The 22,939-nt window shown below is 42.4% G+C and overlaps 1 protein-coding gene across 2 annotated transcripts in view; it reads left to right on the forward strand.

Annotated features, from left to right (window-relative positions):
- LOC106586108 (nck-associated protein 5) overlaps positions 1 to 22,939 on the forward strand; it is a 101,763-nt gene that overhangs the window by 42,460 nt on the left and 36,364 nt on the right. For both annotated transcript variants that reach the window (XM_045707706.1, XM_014172977.2), the window contains exons 6-7: positions 1,454 to 1,492; positions 3,796 to 3,915. In XM_045707706.1, the coding sequence (XP_045563662.1) occupies positions 1,454 to 1,492; positions 3,796 to 3,915 (159 nt within the window). The remainder of the gene's footprint in view (positions 1 to 1,453; positions 1,493 to 3,795; positions 3,916 to 22,939) is intronic.

Genomic DNA, 22,939 nt, shown 5'->3' on the forward strand with positions numbered 1-22,939 from the left:
TGCAATTGACTACGCTTTACCGTGCACTAACTATGCTACAGGTCAATATAGTCTATCCTGCCCTCTCTCCACTATTCATAGTGACAATATGCTAACTAGCAATCATGCCACATAAAATCATTCAAAGCTGCACCAATTTTCAATATAAGCGGAGAGGGCAGGTGAGTCATTGTGCATTGAAGAACAGTGAAGAGATGAGACACAGCTCAAAAAGCTACCCTCTTGATCTTGTTTAGGGACCACACAATTATCCCACCTAGACTAGCCTACAACACCATACTGCAATGAATAATTGCATTATTGTTTTCAAGTGAGTACAAAATTCTACTCTAGGCTGTAAACTGAAGTGAAAATGTAATTTAAATAATTGCGCAAAGGCCCTGTGATTTGAATATTTAATTCCATTAATTTTGACAGTTTATAAGTTACAATACACAGTATTAGCCCAGTCTGTATTTTGTATTTTCTATATTTTACGTTCTGATACTGAGATGCACTGTGTGTTGTGAATCATCATTCTCCCAAGTCATCCTATAATAACGTGGCCACATATGCTCCTAGCAGGCCCAGTTATTCAGGAAGGCTTAACGCACACTCTGCTTCCTCTCCGTTCAGAGCGGCTATTCCTTGGGCACCTAGAACCTACCTCTTCAATATTAATATAGCATCAAAATGTTGAAAATCTGATTTCCACCTAGCTGATCATTGTCTGCAGCTGGCTCTTTTCGTAGTGTAGGTCTAATGAAACAGGCAGGGAGAGTTAGGTCGTTCGTGGTGGTTGGCAAACCTTCTAGCCCTGAGTAGCATCGACTGTGCCACAAAAGCATGCTGAAGTGGCAAAGTCATTATCCATGTTTATAAACACAGGGTCGTTATGGTCGTTGTTACTTGTGGTCGTATTTTCTGTTGTTGTTAAATCGGAGGGGGAAGGTGTGCAATAGTTTTTTTTTACATGGGGGGGTCGTGTAAAGAATTAAAATATGTTGGGGAGGGGGTGCATGGAGAATGGTCGTGTGAAAATATGTTTTACGTTGGGAGGGGGGTGCATTTTATTTTTATGACACCTCAAGTTGGACCACCCCGTGACCTGTCCCTTATTAGGAAGTTTCCCACATCTGACGAGCATCTGAACGCTCCAATAATATTGTTGATAATATTGAATGAAAATAACAAGTAGAGCCCTTGAAACAAAAAAACCAATTGCGACAACAATTAAAACATTGGCGAAGTGAATAAATGTATCTAGTGAAGATCTGCTTCTTCACACAAACGTTATACAATAAGCCTGGAAGAATCAAATCAAAATTGTATCGGTCACATACACATATTTAGCAGACGTTATTGTGGGTGAATGTTGACTGAATGTGGTCTTAACTTTTCTTTGAGAGTATTCTTTATGCAATGTCTCTCTATTTCATTTACCTCCTCTCTCTTCCCTATCTTCCTCTTCAAGGTGGCTAATCAGGTGGTTCAAGCTCTCCTCACTCAAAAGGTTTGTCTTTGTTTTGTTTGATTGAAGCATCATGAAATAAGTCTTATTAAGTCTAATGGAGGCTATGAGAGAAATAATGATGGAATGTCATAATGATATATAGTGGTGTACTAGGTAGCAAGTCATGTCTATTGAAACTGAAAGACCACATGCTCACTTTAACTGTTGCTGTACGCTTGTCAAATTTCTGCGGACTTGCCATGTTGTCCATCGGCCTGCAGGCCAAATTTCACATATTTATCCACTTTGGGGTAGCAAAGTCTAATGATGATTTTCATTAAGGTCCATGTCTGTGGGCTATACAGTGCATTCAGAAAGTATTCAGACTCCTTGAATTTTTTCACATTTTGTTACGTGACAGCCTTATTCTAAAATTGATTCAATAGTTTTTCCCCTCATCAATCTACACACAATAACCCATAATGACAAGGCAAAAAAAGATTATTACATTTTTTAGCAAATGTATTCAAATAAAAAACGTAAATATCACATTTACATAAGTATTGACAACCTTTACTCAATACTTTGTTAAAACACCTTTGGCAATGATTACAGCTTCGAGTGTTCTTGGGTATGATGCTAAAAGCTTGGCACACCTGTATTTGGGGAGTTTCTCCTATTCTTCTCTGCAGAACCTCTCAAGCTCCGTCAGGTTGGAAGGGGAGCGTCGCTGCACAGCTATTTTCAGTTCTCTCCAGAGATGTTCGATCAGGTTCAAGTCAGGGCTCTGGCTGGGCCACTCAAGGACATTCAGAGACTTGTCCCATAGCCAATCCTGCGTTGTCTTGGCTGTGTGCTTAGGGTTGTTGTCCTGTTGGAAGGTGAACCTTCGCCCCCAGTCTGAGGTCTTGAGCGCTCTGGAGCAGGTTTTCATCAAGGATCTTCACTGTATGATGGCGCCAGGTTTCCTCCAGGCGTGACGCTTGGCTTTCAGGCCAAAGAGTTCAATCTTGATTTCATCAGACCAGAGAATCTTGTTTCTCATGGTCTGAGAGTCCATTAGGTGCCTTTTGGCAAGCTCCAAGCGGGCTGTCATGTGCCTTTTACTGAGGAGTGACTTCCGTCTGGCCACTCTACCATAAAGCCCTGATTGGTGGAGTGCTGCAGAGATGGTAGTCCTTCTGGAAGGTTCTCCCATCTCCACAGAGGAACTCTTGAGCTCTGTCAGATTGACCATTGGCTTCTTAGTCACCTCCCTAGTCAAGGCCCTTCTCCTCTGATTGCTCAGTTTGGCCAGACGGCCAGCTCTAGGAAGAGACTTTGTAGTTCCAAACATCTTCCATTTAAGTACAGTACCAGTAAATATTTTGGACTCATCTACTCAAGGTTTTTCTTTATTTTTACAATGTTATACATTGTAGAATAATAGTGAAGACATCAAAACTATGAAATAACACGAATGGAATCATGTATTAACCCAAAAATTGTTAAACAAATCAAAATCTATTTTATATTTGAGATTCTTCAAAGTAGCCACCATTTGCCTTGATGACAGCTTTTCACACTCTTGGGATTTTCTCAACCAGCTTCACCTGGAATGCTTTTCCAAACCATCTTGAAGGAGTTCCCACATATGCTGAGCACTTGCTGGCTGCTTTCCCTTCACTCTGCGTCCAACTTATCCTAAACCTTCTCAATTGGGTTGAGGTCAGGTGATTGTGGATGCCAGGTCATCTGATGCAGCACTCCATCACTCTCCTTCTTGGTCAAATAGCCTTTACACAGCCTGGAGGTGTGTTGGGTAATTGTCCTGTTGAAAAACAAATGATAGTGCCACAAAGCGCAAACCAGATGGGATGGCGTATCACTGCAGAATGCTGTGGTAGGCATGCTGGTTAAGTTTGCCTTGATTTCTTAATAAATGTTGTTGGAAGCCACTGTGTTCTTGGGGACCTTCAATGCTGCAAAAATGTTTTGATAACCTTCCCCAGATCTGTGCTTCGACACAATCCTGTCTTGGAGCTCTACGGACAATTCTGGAATTTTCCAACTTGTTTAAAGGCACTGTCCAACTTGTTTAAAGGCACTGGAGTTGTGATACAGTGAATTATAATTGAAATAATCTGTATGTAAACAATTGTTGGGAAAATTACTTGTGTTATGCACAAAGTAGATGTCCTAACCGACTTGCCAAAACTATAGTTTGTTATTAACAAGAAATGTGTGGATGGTTGAAAACGTGTTTTAATGACTCCAACCTAAGTGTATGTAATCTTATGACTTCAACTGTATAATTATAAAGCTGGTTTATACTGTGCAAAGTGTAACCAACCATTATTGTGTTTATGTGGGTGAATCTCCAGGACCTGAAGGAGGAGTGTGTGAAGCTGAGAACACGCGTGTTTGACTTGGAGCAGCAGAACCGCATACTGAACGTTCTGTTCCAGCAGCGGGTCAAAACATCCACCAACCCTATCTCTCAGGTAGGCTGGCTTGGCATAGACTGGATAAAGACAAATATTGACCAGTTATAAGCATGCTATAATCGCATTTGAGCAGGTTCATGTGTTTATAATAACATTATAAGGTGATGACCTTAAACGTGTAGTCTGGAATTGGTAAATTCATTTTTCGCCTAGTAATTTTGACTTTTAAAGTAACGATATATAGCCACTGGTTATTGAAGACTACGACTTACAAAAGTCTCATGAGCTTAGTTCTACTGTCTTACCCCAGCATAACTCAATTTCTTTTATTGTTTTACTTTCTTGTTTGTAAACAATATAATTATAAACGCTTCAAAACATGGGTAGAACTGTTATTTTTTGCTCATGGATAGTCAAAGCTTTCATCCATAGCTCTGTCTTTGAATTTAAGAGCTGTTCCATTTCTCTAGCTCCATCCCTTTGCCGTTTACCAAAACAAGTTTTGTTTCAAATCTCAGATTGTGCCTTTAAAGAGAGATACAGAGAAGTTATTCTTTAAGAGCAATAACATATCAATGCACATTCCACCATAGAACCGTACTTGTCTACTTCAAATTCACTATGAATCTTAAGAATAGGTTTAATGAGTAATATCTAATTAAGTAAGTTATAATAATTACAGAATAATTATTTAATGAAATTATATTTCTGAATTATTGATCATTACAGTGTAATGACAGCCAATTATCTTGTTATTTGTCTTATTAGATATTCGAAAGGAGCATGTTGTTGATTTCAAGCGAGCTACAGGCATGTCCAAAACAGATGATACCCAACCTCTATTGCCCTGAACAGCTTAAGCCTATGACACACGAAGCAATCTGGATGCAATTTACGTTCACAGTTGCATCTGGGTTACTCAGTGTGTCACCCCCCCAAAATTGAGGTATAAATCAATCCTATTTCACGCAACTGACTGTACAGTATGCAATGTCCAATCAGTGAGCAGAAAAAAGTTTATATGACTCGTCATATCGTCCGTTTGGAACTCCGACCCAGTTGTCATGTCAACACGGGTGTCAATCCTGCTGCAAACCATGACAAAACAGACATGCCAAATGGGAAATGTATGAAAACTTCTGGACACCATGGCCAGTCAGGGTTTATGTAAATGATCTGGCATTCAATAAATGTAATTTTAAAAGTGAACCCAGATCTTTCTCTGTCCAGTTTCAACAGAAATTCTCCATCATGAACTGCACTTGCAAGCTAGTTTGGTAAAACATGGTTGGCAAATAGGCAGCATTTTGGCTAGTTAGCTAAATTGTACAGCCAGCATTTTGTCTGTATTGATGCTGTTATAATTACCAAACGTTTGATAAACAAATCATTTATGAAACCATGATGTGATGTATTACAGGATTGCATGTTGCATGCAATTTGAAATGCATTTGAAATGCTTCGTGTATCAGTAAAGTTGCTAGAGATCATGTCACTTGCAACTTTCATCTGGAACAGAAATTGCATCCAAATTATTATTCTGTCATCTAAGGGTATTGCTGACCTAAAGAATTCTAGGAGCTACTTTGTTAATACCCTAATGTTCGAAGTAGATTACCCCAACGTAGACAGACACTATTCATATATTCGTCTAGTGGGGGATTCAGCACATCTACTCCCTGTGTAGTGTTGCACAGTGTTTTGACATCTACAGTATGGTGGGTCGTTCATCTCTTTGCAAAGCCATGAACAGTAGTAGGAGGCTGCACAGATCCACCAGGGAGTAAGAATCTTGGGAGATTTGCCTGTTGGTATTTCATCTGAAGAAAAAAATATTACAATAGATAGAGAAAGTGACAGATCAAAATAATTATATTAATCAAGTCTCTTTCTAGTTATTTTCAACCAAAAAATGTCCTCGCTTCAAATGGTCATGGTTTGAACATAGCATAGAACATTTATGAAATGTATGAATCCCCTGCCAGTTCATTAAGTCTACTGTATGCTTACAAGTGCAGTAAGACGTCGTTCCACATCCCTGGCCATTTCTATAAAGGTCAAATTTACCAACTTGCCAAGAGTGCAACTGACTGGACTTCTTCCTGCCAGAGATCAGTGGCTGCATGGATTTGTATTGGTACAGATCTGACAGGGTACAATATTTGTTACTATAGTACAAGATTCCAGTGGGATTAGACATAGCCATGGGAAGTTGTTTTCAGTAGGGGTGCTTCATAATAAAGCATTGCATGCATCTATGCAGACTAACAATAAAATATAACTCCTAATGTGATGAGTAGCCTAAGCATAGGACAAGATTCGGTAACAGTATCACTGCAGCCTCAATTAATGTAACACATGGCTGTTTGCAAAAAAAAGCCTTTGTGAACAGTGAGCACATTTCTTTGTACTGCATAATTACAACAGGTGTGTGTGTGAGAGAAGGGAAAAACTAGAGGGGTGTTGTAACTAAATTAGTAAACAAAAGATTGTGCCTAATAAAACTGAGCACAAAAAAAAAACTGTTTTAGGACCATGGACAGCTATGCGAGCCATCACGGAAAAAAGCACTGACCTTGATCCAGCACCGGCGGGGCCCTGCCCTGCTGCTTGCTAGTGGGCTACGTGTTTGACATGGGCCGGAGAAGGCCTGCAAGCCGAGGGCGAGAGAATGCCATGCCCCATATTTGGTATTGTTCTTGTTTCCTTTTCGCCAAGTTTAGAATTATAAACTAATACAAAATAGAAGTGGGAGACTATTGCGAGCACTGCTCCAGATCACTTGATATCTACCACAAGGGGGAGAGAAGAGAAGAGGGAGAGAGAGGGAGAGGGACAGAGAGGAGGGAGAGAGAGAGATCCGAATCAACTTAAACTAAACTGTCTATCATACAGAAGAGCATGTGTCCGACTCCAAACCCCCACAACTGAATAGATGAGAGCATAAATCATATGCGCACTGCTTACAAAACAGAGCTGAGAGCTCTCCATGCAGAATCATGCCGTTGCCACCCAACTAAATCCAGAAAAGTGGACTGACTCACTTATCACTGGAACCTCGCACCAAAGCACCTCTCCCAATTGCTCAACAAACCACAACACAACAACTGCGTTCAAGAACAGAAAAAGCACAGTTGATAAATTTCAGTAGCACCACACAATCCACAAGCTATTGCCCATGGCACACAAGAGTAGCCAGCACAATAACATTGCAATAATATGACATTTTGTAACGCAGCAAAAAACTATTAACGCATCTCCGAAAAGCATTGAATAAAGAATATTAACTTCGCGGCGGCAGCTTTTTAACCCCCTGTAGTCCAAGAGCCCCGGGCTGCGTTTCTACTAAGCTAACATATGGAATTGTTGGTCGTACCAAGGATAATTTAGCTATTTGATTTTGAATTTAACTTTTGAACGCGGGAGTTGCGTGTGATATCAGAATTCGCTCACTGTTCCAAAATGTGATTGTTATGCAACAGGACAGTTAACGCGCTGCCCTTAAACCAAGGCATGATGCCTGCTAATTATCTATAGGCTGTTTGAACTTGTCAATTTTACATGATTTTCTAACAACAGTTTGAAATGAGGTGAGTTCCGGCCTCTTTATTAATTCACAGAAGCAGCCCATTTCACTGTGGTTCAATACTTATATTTGAGGCATGCTATGCTAATGTAAAGCGAGGATTAGCTAGATGAGCCGGACAAACTTCTCTCTTCGATGAGAGGCCAACGGCCCAAGCACTCCACCAGTGTTTTCCATCAATTCATTAGGCCCTACAATAATCTAAGGATTCCACATGACTGGGAATACAGATATGCATCTGTTCGTCACAGATACATATATAAAAAAGGAAGGGGCGTGGATCAGAAAACCAGTCAGTATCTGGTGTGACCACCATTTGCCTCATGCAGCGCAAAACATCTCCTTCGCATAGAGTTAATCAGGCTGTTTATTGTGGCCTGTGTAATGTTGTCCCACTCCTCTTCAATGCCTGTGCGAAGATGCTGGACATTGGCGGGAAATGGAACATGCTGTCGTACAATTCAATCCAGAGCATCCCAAACATGCTCAATGGGTGACATGTCTGGTGCGTATGAGGGCCATGGATCAACTGGGACATTTTCAAATTCCAGGAATTGTGTACAGATTGTTGTGACATGGGGCTGTGCATTATCATGCTGAAACATGAGGTGATGGCGCGGATGAACGGTATGACAATGGGCCTCAGGATCTCATCACTGTATCTCTGTGCATTTATATTTTTATGGATAAAATGCAATTGTGTTCATTTTCCGTAGCTTATGCCTGCCCATACCATAACCCCACTGACACCATGGGACACTGTTCACAACGTTGACATGAGCAAAATGCTCGCCCACACAACGGCATACACGCTGTCTGCCATCTGCCCGGTACAGTTGAAACGGGGATTCATCTGTGAAGAGCACACTTTTCAAATCAAATCAAATCAAATTGTTTTGTCACATACACATGGTTAGTAGATGTTAATGCGAGTATAGCGAAATGCTTGTGATTCTAGTTCCGACAGTGCAGTAATATCTAACAAGTAATCTAACAATCTCCAACAACTACCTAATACACACAAATCTAAAGACAATATGAGAATATGTACATGTAAGTATATGGATGAGCGATGGCCAAGCAGCATAGGCAAGGTGCAATAGATAATATAAAATACAGTATTTACATGTGATATGAGTAATGTAAGATATGCTAACACAAATAAAATACAGTATATACATGTGAAATGAGTAATGTAAGACATGTAAACATTATTAAAGTGGCATTATTTAGAGTGGCATTGTATAAAGTGACTAGTGATCCATTTATTAAAGTGGCCAGTGATTGGGTCTCAATGTAGGCAGCAGCCTCTCTGAGTTAGTGATTGCTGTTTAGCAGTCTGATGGCCTTGAGATAGAAGCTGTTTTTCAGTCTCGGTCCCAGCTTTGATGCACCTGTACTGACCTCGCCTTCTGGATGGTAGCGGTGTGACCAGGCAGTGGCTCGGGTGGTTGATGCCCTTGATGATTTTTTTGGCCTTCCTGTGACATCAGGTGCTGTAGGTGTCATGGAGGGCAGGTAGTTTTCCTCCGGTGATGCGTAGTGCAGACCGCACCACCCTCTGGAGAGCCTTGTGGTTGAGGGCGGTGCAGTTGCCATACCAGGCTGTGATACAGCCTGACAGGATGCTCTCGATTGTGCATCTGTAAAAGCTTGTCAGGGTTTTGGGTGACAAGACACATTTCTTCAGCCTTCTGAGGTTGAAGAGGCGCTGTTGTGCCTTCTTCACCACACTCTCTGTGTGGGTGGACCATTTCAGTTTGTCTGTGATGTGTACGCAGAGGAACGTAAAACTTTTCACCTTCTCCACTGCTGTCCCTTCACTGTGGATAGGGGGGTGCTCCCTCTGCTGTTTCCTGATGTCCACGATCATCTCCTTTGTTTTGTTGACGTTGAGTGAGAAGTTGTTTTCCTGACACCACACTCCGAGTGCCCTCATCTCCTCCCTGTAAGCTGTCTCGTCATTGTTGGTAATCAATCCCACTACTGTTGCGTTGTCTGCAAACTTGATGACTGAGATGGAGGCGTGCATGGCCACGCAGTCGTGGGTGAACAGGGAGTACAGGGGAGGGCTGAGCACGCATCCTTGTGGGGCCCCAGTGTTGAGGGTGAGCAAAGTGGAGATGTTGTTTCCTACCTTCACCACCTGGGGGGAATGTCAGAATGTCCAGGACCCAATTGCACAGCGTGGGGTTGAGACCCAGGGCTTTCAGCTTGATGATGAGCTTGGAGGGTACTATGGTGTTGAGTGCTGAGCTGTAGTCAATGAACAGCATTCTTACATAGGTATTCCTTTTGTCCAGATGCAATAGGGTAGTGTGCAGTGTGATGGCGATTGCGTCATCTGTGGACCTGTTCGGGGTGGTATGCAAACTGAAGTTGGTCTATTGTGGCCGGTAAGGTGGAGGTGATATGATCCTTGACTAGTCTCTCAAAGCATTTCATGATGACAGAAGTGAGTGCTATGGGGCAGTAGTCATTTATTTCAGTTATCTTTGCCTTCTTGGGTACAGGAACAATGGTAGCCATCTTGAAGCATGTGGGGACAACAGACTGGGATAGGGAGCGATTGAATATGTCCGTAAACCCAGCAGCCAGCTGGTCTGCGCAAGCTCTGAGGACACAGCTAGGGATGGCATTTGGGCCAGCAGCCTTGAGAGGGTTAACACGTTTAAATGTTTTACTTATGTCAGTCAAGGAAAAGGAGGGGAGGTGCAGTCCTTGTTCGCGGGCCGCGATGGTGGGACTGTATTTACCTTAAATCGGGCAAAGAAGGTGTTTAGTTTGTCTGGAAGCATGACGTCGTTGTCTGTGACGTGGCTGGTTAACTTTTTATAGTCTGTGATTACCTGTAGACCCTGCCACATACGTCTCGTGTCTGAGCCATTGAAATTTGACTCCACCTTGTCCCTGTACTGGCATTTTGCATGTTGATTGCCTTGCGGAGGGAATAACTACAGTGTTTATATTCGGTCATATTCCCAGACCTCTTTCCATGGTTAAATGTGGTGGATCGCGCTCTCAGTTTTGCGCCAATGCCGCCATCCATCCACGGTTTCTGGTTAGGGTAGGTTTTAATAGTCACAGTGGGTACAACATCTCCAATGCACTTCTTTATAAACGCACTCACCGAGTCAGCGTGTAGGTTGATGTTGTTCTCTGAGGCTGACCGGAACATATTCCAGTCTGCGTGATCAAAACAATCCTGAAGCGTGTCTTCCGATTGGTCGGACCAGCGTTGAATGGTTCTCGTCACTGGTACATCCTGTTTGAATTTCTGCCTATAAGACGGTCGGAGCAAGATGATGTCGTGGTCGGATTTGCCGAAGGGAGGGTGGTGGAGGGCTTTGTATGCATCGCGGAAGTTAGAGTAGCAGTGGTTGAGGGTACTGTCCATGCGCGTAGCGCAATCAAAATGCTGGTATAATTTAAGTAGTAGCCTTGTTCTCAAATTTGCTTTGTTAAAAACAACAGCTACAATAAATGCAGCCTCAGGGTATATGGTTTCCAGTCTGCAGATAGTCCAGTGAAGTTCCTTGATGGCCGTCTTGGTGTCTGCTTGAGGGGGAATGTACACAGCTGTGACTATAACTGATGAGAATTCTCTTTGTAGGTAAAATGGCCGTCATTTGACTGTAAGGAATTCTAGGTCGGGTGAGCAGAAGGACTTGAGTTCCTGTATGTTGTTATGATTACACCATGAGTCGTTAATCATGAAGCATACACCCCCGCCCTTCCTCTTCCCAGAGAGGTGTTTATCTCTGTCGATGCGATGCATGGAGAAACCTGGTGGCTGAACCGATTCCGACAACATATCTCGAGAGAGAGCCATGTTTCCGTGAAACAGACAATGTTACAATCTCTGATGTCTCTCTGGAAGGCAACCCTTGCTCGAATTCCATCTACCATGTTGTCAAGAGACTGGACATTGGCTAGTAGTATACTCGGGAGCGGGGGCGATGAGCACGTCTACGGAGCATGACCAGGTGTCCGCTTCGTCTACCCCTTCTGCGGCGCTGTTGTTTTGGGTCGACTACTGTAATTAGATCCACTGTCCTGGGTGGTGGTCCGAACAGAGGATCCGCTTCAGGAAGGTCGTATTCCTGGTCGTAATGTTGGTAAGTTGACGTTACTCTTATATCCAATAGTTCTTCCCGGCTGTATGTAATAAGACTTAAGATTTCCTGGGGTAACAATGTAAGAAATAATACATAAAAAAAAACTACTGAAAAAAAACAAAATACTGCATAGTTTCCTAAGAACTCGAAGCAAGGCGACCATCTCTGTCGGCGCCATCAACTCCAGCGTGCCAGTAGTCACCCCGCTGATCCTCAACACTGGGGCCCCACAAGGGTGCGTTCTCAGCCCTTTCCTGTACTCCCTGTTCACCCATGACTGCGTGGCCATGCAGGCCTCCAACTCAATCATCAAGTTTACAGACGACACTACAGTGGAAGGCTTGATTACCAACAACGACAAGACGGGCTACAGGGAGGAGGTGAGGGCCCTCGGAGTGTGGTGTCAGGAAAATAACCTCACACTCAATGTCAACAAAACAAAGGAGATGATCGTGGACTTCAGGAAACAGCAGAGGGAGCAGCCCCCTATCCACAGTGACAGGACAGTAGTGGAGAAGGTGGAAAGTTTTATGTTCCTCGGCGTACACATCACGGACAAACTGAAATGGTCCACCCACACAGACAGCGTGCTGAAGAAGGCACAGCAGCGCCTCTTCAACCTCAGGAGGCTGAAGAAATTCGCATCCTGTCGGGCTGTATCACCGCCTGGTATGGCAACTGCTCCGCCCACAACCGTAAGGCTCTCCAGAGGGTGGTGAGGTCTGCACAACGCATCACCGGGGGCAAACTACCTGCCCTCCAGGACACCTACACCACCCGATGTCACATGAAGGCCAAAAAGATCATCAAGGACAACAACCACCCGAGCCGCTGCCTGTTCACCCCGCTATCATCCAGAAGGCGAGGTCACTACAGGTGCATCAAAGCAGGGACCGAGAGACTGAAAAACAGCTTCTATCTCAAGGCCATCAGACTGCTAAACAGCCATCACTAACATTGAGTGGCTGCTGCCAACATATTGACTCATCTCTAGCCACTTTAATAATGAAAAAATGTATGTAATAAATGTATCACTAGCCACTTTAAACAATGCCACTTTATATAATGTTTACATACCCTACGTTACTCATCTCATATGTATATACTGTACTCTATACCATCTACTGCATCTTGTCTATGCCGTTCGGCCATTGCTCATTCATATATTTTTATTCACATATTCTTATTCATTCCTTGGTTGACGGAGAAAAACAAACATGGCGGCATGCACAAACTACACAGCATCAGATTACTTTTGACTTTTAGAAAGTGTTTTATTTTGATCACTGGTGAGCTCACCCATGATGTGATGAATTGTAAGTAGTAATTGTTACTATTGTTACTAATTCATACTATGGTTTCTACCAGCCAAGAGTTGGCTAAATATGACCATGTTAACACACCCTTTTCTCAGTTAGCGTCAGTTAGCGCAAGGACTATTTTACAATTTGAGAATTGTGTCGTGCTGTTGCTACTTTTGTGAATGTCTGAACATTGCATCCAAAATAAACTGTTCATATTGAGAACATAACATTTTAAAGACTGTGTTTGTGCAAAATGTTTCTCCAAAAAAAATATGTGGTCAGCTCAAATGCTGACTGTTGTGTCAATATTAGCTAGACGTTCTAATGAAGTGTTCTAATCACACCGGTTTGAGTGGACACTGCAGGGATCACTGTAGAATGATCACACTGTGTGTTCGTATGTGTCAAAGGGTTAAGGACCCGTGTAAGTATATATAAAAAACAGATGAAACATTGGATTTGGCCTTACTGCTATTAGCCCATAGAAACGCATTGAATAACATATTCATACATAGCAAAACAGAAAGTAAAAGTGTGGGAAGTATGTTTTGAAGTGGCTGTCATACAGTTGAAGTCGGAAGTTTACATACACTTTTGTTGGAGTCATTAAAACTAGTTTTTCAACCACTCCACACATTTCTTGTTAACAAACTATAGTTTTGGCAAGTCGGTTAGGACATTTACTTTGTGCATGACACAAGTAATTTGTCCAGCAATTGTTTACATAGTATAATTCACTATATCACAATTCCAGTGGGTCAGAAGTTTGCATACACTAGGTTGACTGTGCCTTTAAACAGCTTGGAAAATTCCAGAAAATGATGTCATGGTTTAGAAGCTTCTGATAGGCTAATTGACATAATTTGAGTCAATTGGAGGTGTACCTGTGGATGTATTTCAAGGCCTATCTTCAAACTCAGTGCCTCTTTGCTTGACAGCATGGGAAAATCAAAAGAAATCAGCCAAGACCCCAGAAAAGTAATTGTAGACCTCCACAAGTCTGATTCATCGTTGGGAGCAATTTTCAAACACCTGAAGGTACCACGTTTATCTGTACAAACAATAGTACGCAAGTATAAACACCATGGGACCACGCAGCCATCATACCACTCAGGAAGGAGATGCGTTCTGTCTCCTAGAGAATAAAGTACTTTGGTGCTAAAAGTGCAAATCAATCCCAGAACAACAGCAAAGGACCATGTAAAGATGCTGGAGGAAACAGGTACAAAAGTATCTATATCCACAGTAAAACGAGTCCTATATCGACATAACTTGAAAGGCCGCTCAGCAAGGAAGAAGCCACTGCTCCAAAGCCGCCATAAAAAAACAGACTATGGTTTGCAACTGCACATGGGGACAAAGATGGTACTTTTTGGAGAAATGTCCTCTGGTCTGATGAAACAAAAATAGGTCATAATGACCATCGTCATGTTTGGAGGAAAAAGGGGGAGGCTTGCAAGCCGAAGATCACCATCCCAACCATGAAGCACGGGGGTGGCAGCATCATGTTTTGGGGGTGCTTTGATGCAGTAGGGATTGGTGCACTTCACAAAATAGATGGCATCATGAGGAAGTAAAATTATGTGGATATATTGAAGCAACATCTCAAGACATCACTCAGGAAGTCACAAATGGGTCTTCCAAATGGACAATGACCTCAATCGCATAGAAAAATTGTGGGCAGAACTGAAAAACCATGTGCGAGCAAGGAGGCCTAGAAACCTGACTCAGTTACACAAGCTCTGTCAGGAGGAATAGGCCAAAATTCACCCAACTTATTGTGGGAAGCTTGTGGAAGGCTACCCGAAATGTTTGACCAAAGTTAAACAATTTAAAGGCAATGCTACCAAAAACTAATTGAGTGTATGTAAACTTCTGACCCACTGGGAATGTGATGAAAGAAATATAAGCAAAAATAAATTATTCTCTCTACCATTATTCTGACATTTCGCAATCTTAAAATAAAGTGGTGATCCTAACTGACCTAAGACAGGGAATTTTTACTAGGATTAAATGTCAGGAATTGTGAAAAACTGAGTTTAAATGTATTTGGCTAAGGTGTATGTAAACTTCCAACTTCAACTGTATATACTTTATTCTACACCATCTACTGCATCTTGCCTATGCCGCAGGCCATCGCTCATCCATATATTTATATGTACATATTCTTATTCATCCTTTTACATTTGTGTATATTTGTGTGTATAAGGTAGTTGTTGTGAATTTGTTAGATTACTTGTTAGATTTTACTACATAGTCGGAACTAGAAGCTCAAGCATTTGGCTACACTCGCATTAACATATGCTAACCATGTATATGTGACCAATACAATTTGATTTGATTTGATATACACTAGGTATACCAAATATTAGGAACACCTTCCTAATACTGAGTTGCACCCTCCTATCCCCTTAAAACAGCCTCAATTCATTGTGGCATGGACTCTACAAGGTGTCGAAGCATTCCATGTTCCATGTTGACTCCAATGCCTTCCACAGTTGTGTCAAGTTGGCTGGATGTCCTTTGGGTGGTGGACCATTCTTGATACACATAAAATAACCAGTAGCTTTTTAGTTCTTGACACAGTCCTTGTCTCAATTGTCTCAAAGCTTAAAAATCCTTCTTTAACCAGTCTCCTCCCCTTCATATATACTGTTTGAATTGGATTTAACAAGTGACATCAATAAGGGATCATAGCTTTCACCTGGATTCACCTGGTTCACCTGGATTCACCTAATGTTCACCTAATTCACCTAATGTTTTGTATATTCAGTGTATACTTCCATAATAAAAATGAAACTTTACTGGGCTACTGTAGTAGGGTAATATTTGATATATATGCATGTTATATACACCTCACATGCGACTCGTAATAAGACTATGCAATTAGCCTATTAAAATGTTTATCTAACTCCATTAAGATTATTTAGCAATATGCAAGAGAACATAGTTGAGTTACAGTAAGTAATAAGAAATCAAGAAAGGTCCGACTATGGAATTCTAAATACAAATAGATGTAATATAATTGTAAAATGTATGGATTCACATACAAGGCATACCGCTTAAGTTACAAAGCATTAACAGTTATTAAAAGGCATGTTCTATGCATGATCAGACAGAGAGAGACAAATAATCCATGTCTTGTGCGATGGCCCATAGCTCTTGGGGGAACGATAGAGAGAAAAAGAAAGAGAGAGAGTGTGTCTCACCACAGCAGGTCAGTAACAAAGAAAGAGGGAGAGACAATGAAGCTAGGACCCTTTTATAACCATTTTACCATGTTTAGATTCAAAATCTGAGTTGTTGACCAATAACATTAATGTTGAGTTAGTTTCTAGTTATATATTGTTAATTCCATTCCTTTATTTAGATTTGTGTGTACTGGGTATATGTTGTGAAATTGTTAGATATTACTGCACTGTTGCAGCTAAAAACACAAGCATTTTGCAATACCCGCTAAACGCGTGTATGTGACCAAAACAATTTGATTTGATTTGAACTTCCAGTCAGACAGCTGACCTACAGGATGTAAAGACAACAGAACCTCTGCTTCTTCAAAGTGTGGCAAGAGGGGTTGGTGAGATAATGCAAAGAAGGCTGAATTCCTGAGAAGACAATAAAACCCTTTGCATAGTGTTGATATGATTCACTTCGGAGGCTGGGCCGCCCTACACTACCTTCAGACTAGTCTTCTGGGCATCCTAGATCAAAACAATCGACATGTACGCGCTCGTGAGAGTCTCACCTATCGATGGTGGGGTAATGTTAGTCTGCAGCCCAAACTGTTCGGACGCTACAGTCGTATTCATGAGAAGACTGATTTTTGGGATGTCTCCTGGTCTGACAAACATCGCTGTAGCTCTGCCACCTTCCACTGCAGATGTGGAAGGCCGACATCGGCGGATGCTGTGGATTGAGATGCAGCCCATGCAAAAACCCCTGATATCTCTAGCTTAAACAGACAGATTTTGATGGAGATTTTTGTAATATGCCAAGCAGATTTCCACGATGGCATAGACATCAACTACCTTGGTCTTACCTCGTGCTGCAGGGCCAGGTGTGCCGGCAGTCATAAAACACAAAAAGTGACCTTGCGCCCCAGTTGAGTTGTGCTTCCTTTTTCTGCGTCAATTATGGTTTTCTTTTTACTTGCTGATATCCCTACCCCTTTCTAGTCGAATCGTCTTTCCTCTTCTGATTGCACCAGATCCACTGCTTCAAATAATTTGTCTCCACCTGAGTTCTCCTACTCCAGCAGTTCAGCATTGTGTGGCGATAGCGGGCTGGGGTTTTGCTCACTCTGGGGGATACGTTGTCTGTGAGCATCTTGAGGCAGATTTGGGTAGCTCATGCCGTCACCTTGGTCATAAATTAATATTAGGCTGTCATTGTTACTTTTTTTAAATTATATTTTATTTCACCTTTATTTAACCAGATAGGCCAGTTGAGAACAAGTTCTCGTTTACAAATGTGACCTGGCCAAGATAAAGCTAAGCAGTGTGACATAAACAGCAACACAGAGTTACACATTGTAATGGCAGTCGTCAGAAGGAGTGGACCAAAGCGCAGCGTGGTAAGTGTTCATAATTTATTATATATAACGAAACACTTAAACAAAGAAACAAAACGAAAGCCAACAGTTCTGTCAGGTCACTGATAACAAAACAGAAAACAACTACCCACAAAACCAGGTGGGAAAAAGGCTGCCTAAGTATGATTCCCAATCAGAGACAATGATAGACAGCTGCCTCTGATTGGAAACCATACCTGGCCAAAACATAGAAATATAATGACATAGAATGCCCATCCCACACAGGGCGTGACACACATAAACAAACGTACAGTCAATTGTTTCCCCCTTGACACTTTTGTCATCCTTCAGCATGTCGTGTGTGAAGTGGAGAGTACTTCACGCGGTGCAGACAGGCGAGATGAAAACCCCCAAAACTCAGTGTGACTCCACGTTCGGGCCGACATACTGGAGACTGCTGAGAATTAAATACAATTTGAATTGAGTTGTTCCATGGTGCTCATGGCAGTTGCACCATCAGCAGACACTCTAATATGTGCAACACAATCTCCCTCTGTACTGGGTGAGCCAGTTGTTGAATGAGTTCATTCTGTATTGTGTCCGACATCCAGTTGTCTCTCCTGAGAACCCATTCCTTTGGTAGACTGTAAGTGCATTTTATTATCAACGAGTTGTGTCGCCTCTAAAATGCACTCCCTAGCGGACGAGAAATCTAATTGATTTAAAGCAGCCAAATCTGAAAACAAGGCACTGATTGGGGTACTACCTAGAACAGCACATTTTTTAAGGGACTTTGTGTGTAGAGGTGACTTATCATGTTCCCTAAACTTCTCGGCTGCTTTGCGCCAGTTTGAAAGAATGTTATCTGTGGGTGCAGTATGCCTAGAATGCTCCTCCGCCTGGGGCTGGGCTAACGTGGAGCTGTTGCAGCCAGTGGAGTTAGCATCTTGCTGCTTGGAGGCTAGGGTTTCGGTGCCAGTCACATCAGTAGGGACTGGGCACAGAGTAACTGGTGGACTGCTGCAGGTGCTAGATGCAGCAGGCCTGTGGTTTTCATCAGTTGGAGCTGCTATGATGGCAGGTTTTTTTGGTTGGCTAGCACCAGGATTGAAGAAATCTGAAATTATTTTCTGAGACATTTTGATTTTGATCTTGTAAATGCTAACTGCTAGCCTACAGGAAAGAATGAACAGGAAACTTTCAACCTTGCGGTAAAGCATTGTCAATGATTGGTTGCTGTCTACAATTTGAATAATTAGATTTTTAAATTTCTTCTTTCATCTCCCCTACCCCAATTCCATTATAAATTATATCAATAATGCAATGGAAAAATAGCAGGGGGTGCTGCCATTTTGCCGCACCCCCAGCACCCCTACTTCCCACGGCTATGTATCATAGATGTTCGTAACACTACAGCACATATGGCATGTGTTATAGTTAGGATTGTTAGGATATCAGTGCCCTTTCGTGTTAGAGTTTGTGTTTTCAGAAGAAAAAGACTCCTGGAGTTCCAACTCAATCAAAACCAGTTGCCAGGTGTTCGATAATTTCCCAAGGAACCCTTGGTTTTACTTTTTTCAGTTTCTGATGACACCCTAAAATAAATATTTTTAGGAGGTTGGGACAGATGGTAGTCGGGATTCAGATTCAGATTTGGAGTGTTTAAGAGTCACATGTACAGGGTTGCAGGTGTGATTGCAGGGTACAGTAAAAATCTTAATCGCCAAGCTCCAACATGCAGGACTAAGTTAAATAAAATCATGAAAATGTCCATATGGGGAGGTAGCAGAGGGGAGGGGGGAGCATGTAGCTATTTAGCAGCCTGTTGGTCTGAGGGTAGAAACTATTGGTCAGTCTTCCAGTTTTTGCCATGATGCTCCTGTACTGCTCACGTCTGAGTGATTGAAGCGGGGACAACAGGGCATGGCTATGGGGTCCCAGATGATGTTCTTGGCCTTCCTGCGACACCTGGTGTTGTAGGTGTCCTGTAGAGCAGGCAGCGTGCACCCAATGGTGCGTTTGGCAGCACGTAGAACCCTCTGAAGCGCCTTGCGGTCTGCGGCAGTGGAGTTGCCGTACCACTGTAGAACACAGTGAAGGCCCACAGAGACAGGGCAAGTTTCTTCAGCATCCTGAGGTTGAAGAGTCGCTTTTGTGCATTCTTCACCACTGTGTCAGTGTGGTTAGACCATTTCAGCTTATTTGAGATGTGTGCGCCAAGGAATGTGAAGTTATTGACCGGGGATGGGGATGGGGATGGGGATGGGGTTGGGGATGGGGGCGTGTCCAGCCTGGTTCCTCCTGAACTCCACAATCAGCACCTTTGTTTTGCTAACGTTGAGGGAAAGGTTTTTTACCTGGCACCATGCCGTCAGAGTGCCTACCTCCTCCCTGTAGGCTGTCTCGTTGTTGTTGCTAATCAGGCGCACTACTGTTGTGTCTTCAGCGAAAATGATGATGGAGTCGGAACTGTGTGAGGAGTGTGTGATGCATGCAACAATAATTTTATTTAAAATCTACTCATAGTTATGCAGATAACATTTGCGTATAACATTTGTCTGTCAAATGAAAAGAAGAGAGTGTGACCTGCAGTGAGATTTCAGGCTCTCAAGCAGTTCAATCTACTGCTGGCCTCCTGGGCGTCTTGAGTTTCTGTGATAAGACATTATGATGCCCCTAGCATTGGAATGAATTAGTAATGGCTCACAGGAGCATGTAATGTGGAGAATGCTCCCACTTGATTTATTGGTTCAGCACACGCCGTTATCCAGTATGCTGTGGGTGTACTAGACCGCCTTACAATATAGAAATGATTTAGGCAATGACTTCATGCTTTTAGGCAGAATCCTAACTTGTGATCTGGGCACTTGACTCAAATTCTTATGTTATTCTTCCATATACATCAATAAATGATTTTCACATACTGTATCTGTCACGCTCGTCGTACGAACTGGAAGCATACTCGGACCAATGTGATCTGGGTTCCACAGATTTTATTTAAGTGAAACGCACAAAACAATCAAGAATAAACGATACGTGAAGATCAAGCAGTGCTCATAGGCAACTACACAGAAACAAGATCCCACAAAACACAGAGGGGAAATGGCTGCCTAAATATGATCCCCAATCAGAGACAACGCTAAACAGCTGCCTCTGATTGGGAACCATACCAAGCACACCAACATAGAAATAAACAACATAGAACACCACCAGTCACGCCCTGACCTACTATACCATAGAGAACCAAGGGCTCTCTATGGTCAGGGCGTGACAGTAACTTATTTCAGGGTTTGTAAATAAGGATTATTCATTGAGGGAATTTGCATTGTTTCTGATGTGATGATGTAAATTGTGGATCATATGTGTTAATCTGCCATTGGATTTCAGTATGGATTACAGTGCATATTTGATCAATTTCAATTTACATTCCAATAACATATCACATTTACTCTGTCCACATGACATTGGACAGTTCCCAACTGAATAAACAATTTCCTGTTTATTTGATTATGATTCCTGAATCATGTGATATGTGATGTGTACACGTTTTTTTTCCATTCAGAGCTTCAGGGTCAGTTTGATGTGTTCAGAAAGGACTTTCCCTGGGAGAGCTCGGTGTGTCACCTGTCCCTTCCAAACGTTGGTTGACAGTGTTGAGTGAGTCACTCTACCCATTGGTGACATCGGTTTAGCTTGAGCCTCAAGCTGATTCAGTACATACATATATAAACAGACAGAGATCCAGAGATAGAACAAGAGTGAACAAAAGAGGTAGATGAAGAAACTAGATAAACAAGAAAGGAAAGATGTAGAGACTGTGAATTAAATAGGTTTAAATTCTGTACCTTGTGATTTAGAAGAGAAAATAATTGTTAAAGTATTAGCTGTTTTCAGTTCAATATAAGACATCAAGCGTGTGCTATATCCGAGACATATTAGATGTAGCATGTAAGATGGTAATGGTTGCTCCTGTAGAAGCTTTTACTCATGCAGAGGCTCATGATTGTGCTTTTGCACATGCAGAAACAGCTCTAAGGCCATGGGTCATGTCTTTCTAATGAAATTGGTATATGCTCTTAGAAACAGTTAAGCTTGTGATTACCAAGACAAAGATCCATGGCTTTAGTAAATTAAATCAAATCAAATGTCACATGCTTCGTAAATAACAGATTTTTCAACAATGCAGAGTTAAAGATAATATATATATATATATATATATATATATATATATATATATATATATATATATAAATAGATAGATATATATAGAGAGAGAGATCTTCACAGATCTTCATTGTAAAGGGTTTAAACACTGTTTCCCATGCTTGTTCAATGAACCATAAACAATTAATGAAAATGCACCTGTAAAACGGTCGTTAAGACACTAACAGCTTACAGACAGTAGGCAATTAAGGTCACAGTTATGAAAACTTAGGACACTAAAGAGGCCTTTCTACTGACTCTGAAAAACACCAAAAGAAAGATGCCCGGGGTCCTTGCTCATATGCGTGAACGTGCCTTAGGCATGCTGCAAGGAGGCATGAGCACCGCAGATGTGGCCAGGGCAGTAAATTGCAATGTCCATAATGTGAGACGCCCAAGACAGCGCTACAGGGAGACAGGACAGATAGCTGATCGTCCTCGCAGTGGCAGACCACTTGTAACAACACCTGCACATGATCAGTACATCCAAACATCACACCTGCGGGACAGGTACAGGATGGCATCAACAACTACCCGAGTTACACCAGGAATGCACAATCCCGCCATCAGTTCTCAAAATATCCGCAATAGGCTGAGATAGGCTGGACTGAGGGGTTGTAGGCTTGTTGTAAGGCAGGTCCTCACCAGACCTGCCTTACAACAACGTTGCCTATGGGCACAAACCCACAGTCGCTGGACCAGACAGGACTGGCAAGAAGTGCTCTTCACTGACGAGTCGCGGTTTTGTCTCAGCAGAGGTGATGGTCGGATTTGCGTTTATCGTGGAAGGAATGAGCGTTACACTGAGGCCTGTATTCTGGAGCGGGATCGATTTGGAGGTGGAGGGTCCGTCATGGTCTGGGGCGATGTGTCACAGCATCATCGGACTGAGCATGTTGTCATTGGAGGCAATCTCAACGCTGTGTGTTACAGGGAAGACATCCTCCTCCCTCATGTGGTACCCTCATCCTGACATGACCCTCCAACATGACAATGCCACCCGCCATACTGCTCATTCTGTGCATGATTTCCTGCAAGAAAGGAATGTCAGTGTTCTGCCATGGACAGTGAAGAGCCCGGATCTCAATGCCATTGAGTTGGATCGGAGGGTGAGGGCTAGGGCCATTCCCCCCAGAAATGTCTGGGAACTTGCAGGTGCCTTGGTGGAAGAGTGGGGTAAATCTGAACTGGCAAATCTGGTGCAGTCCATGAGGAGGAGATTCACTGCAGTACTTAATGCAGTTGGTGGCCAATCCTAGATACTGACTGTTACTTTTGATATTGGCCCCCCTTTTGTTCAGGGACACATTATTCAATTTCTGTTAGTCACATGTCTGTG

Source organism: Salmo salar, chromosome ssa25, assembly GCF_905237065.1.
Source record: "Salmo salar chromosome ssa25, Ssal_v3.1, whole genome shotgun sequence".
In the NCBI taxonomy this organism is placed as follows: domain Eukaryota; kingdom Metazoa; phylum Chordata; class Actinopteri; order Salmoniformes; family Salmonidae; genus Salmo; species Salmo salar.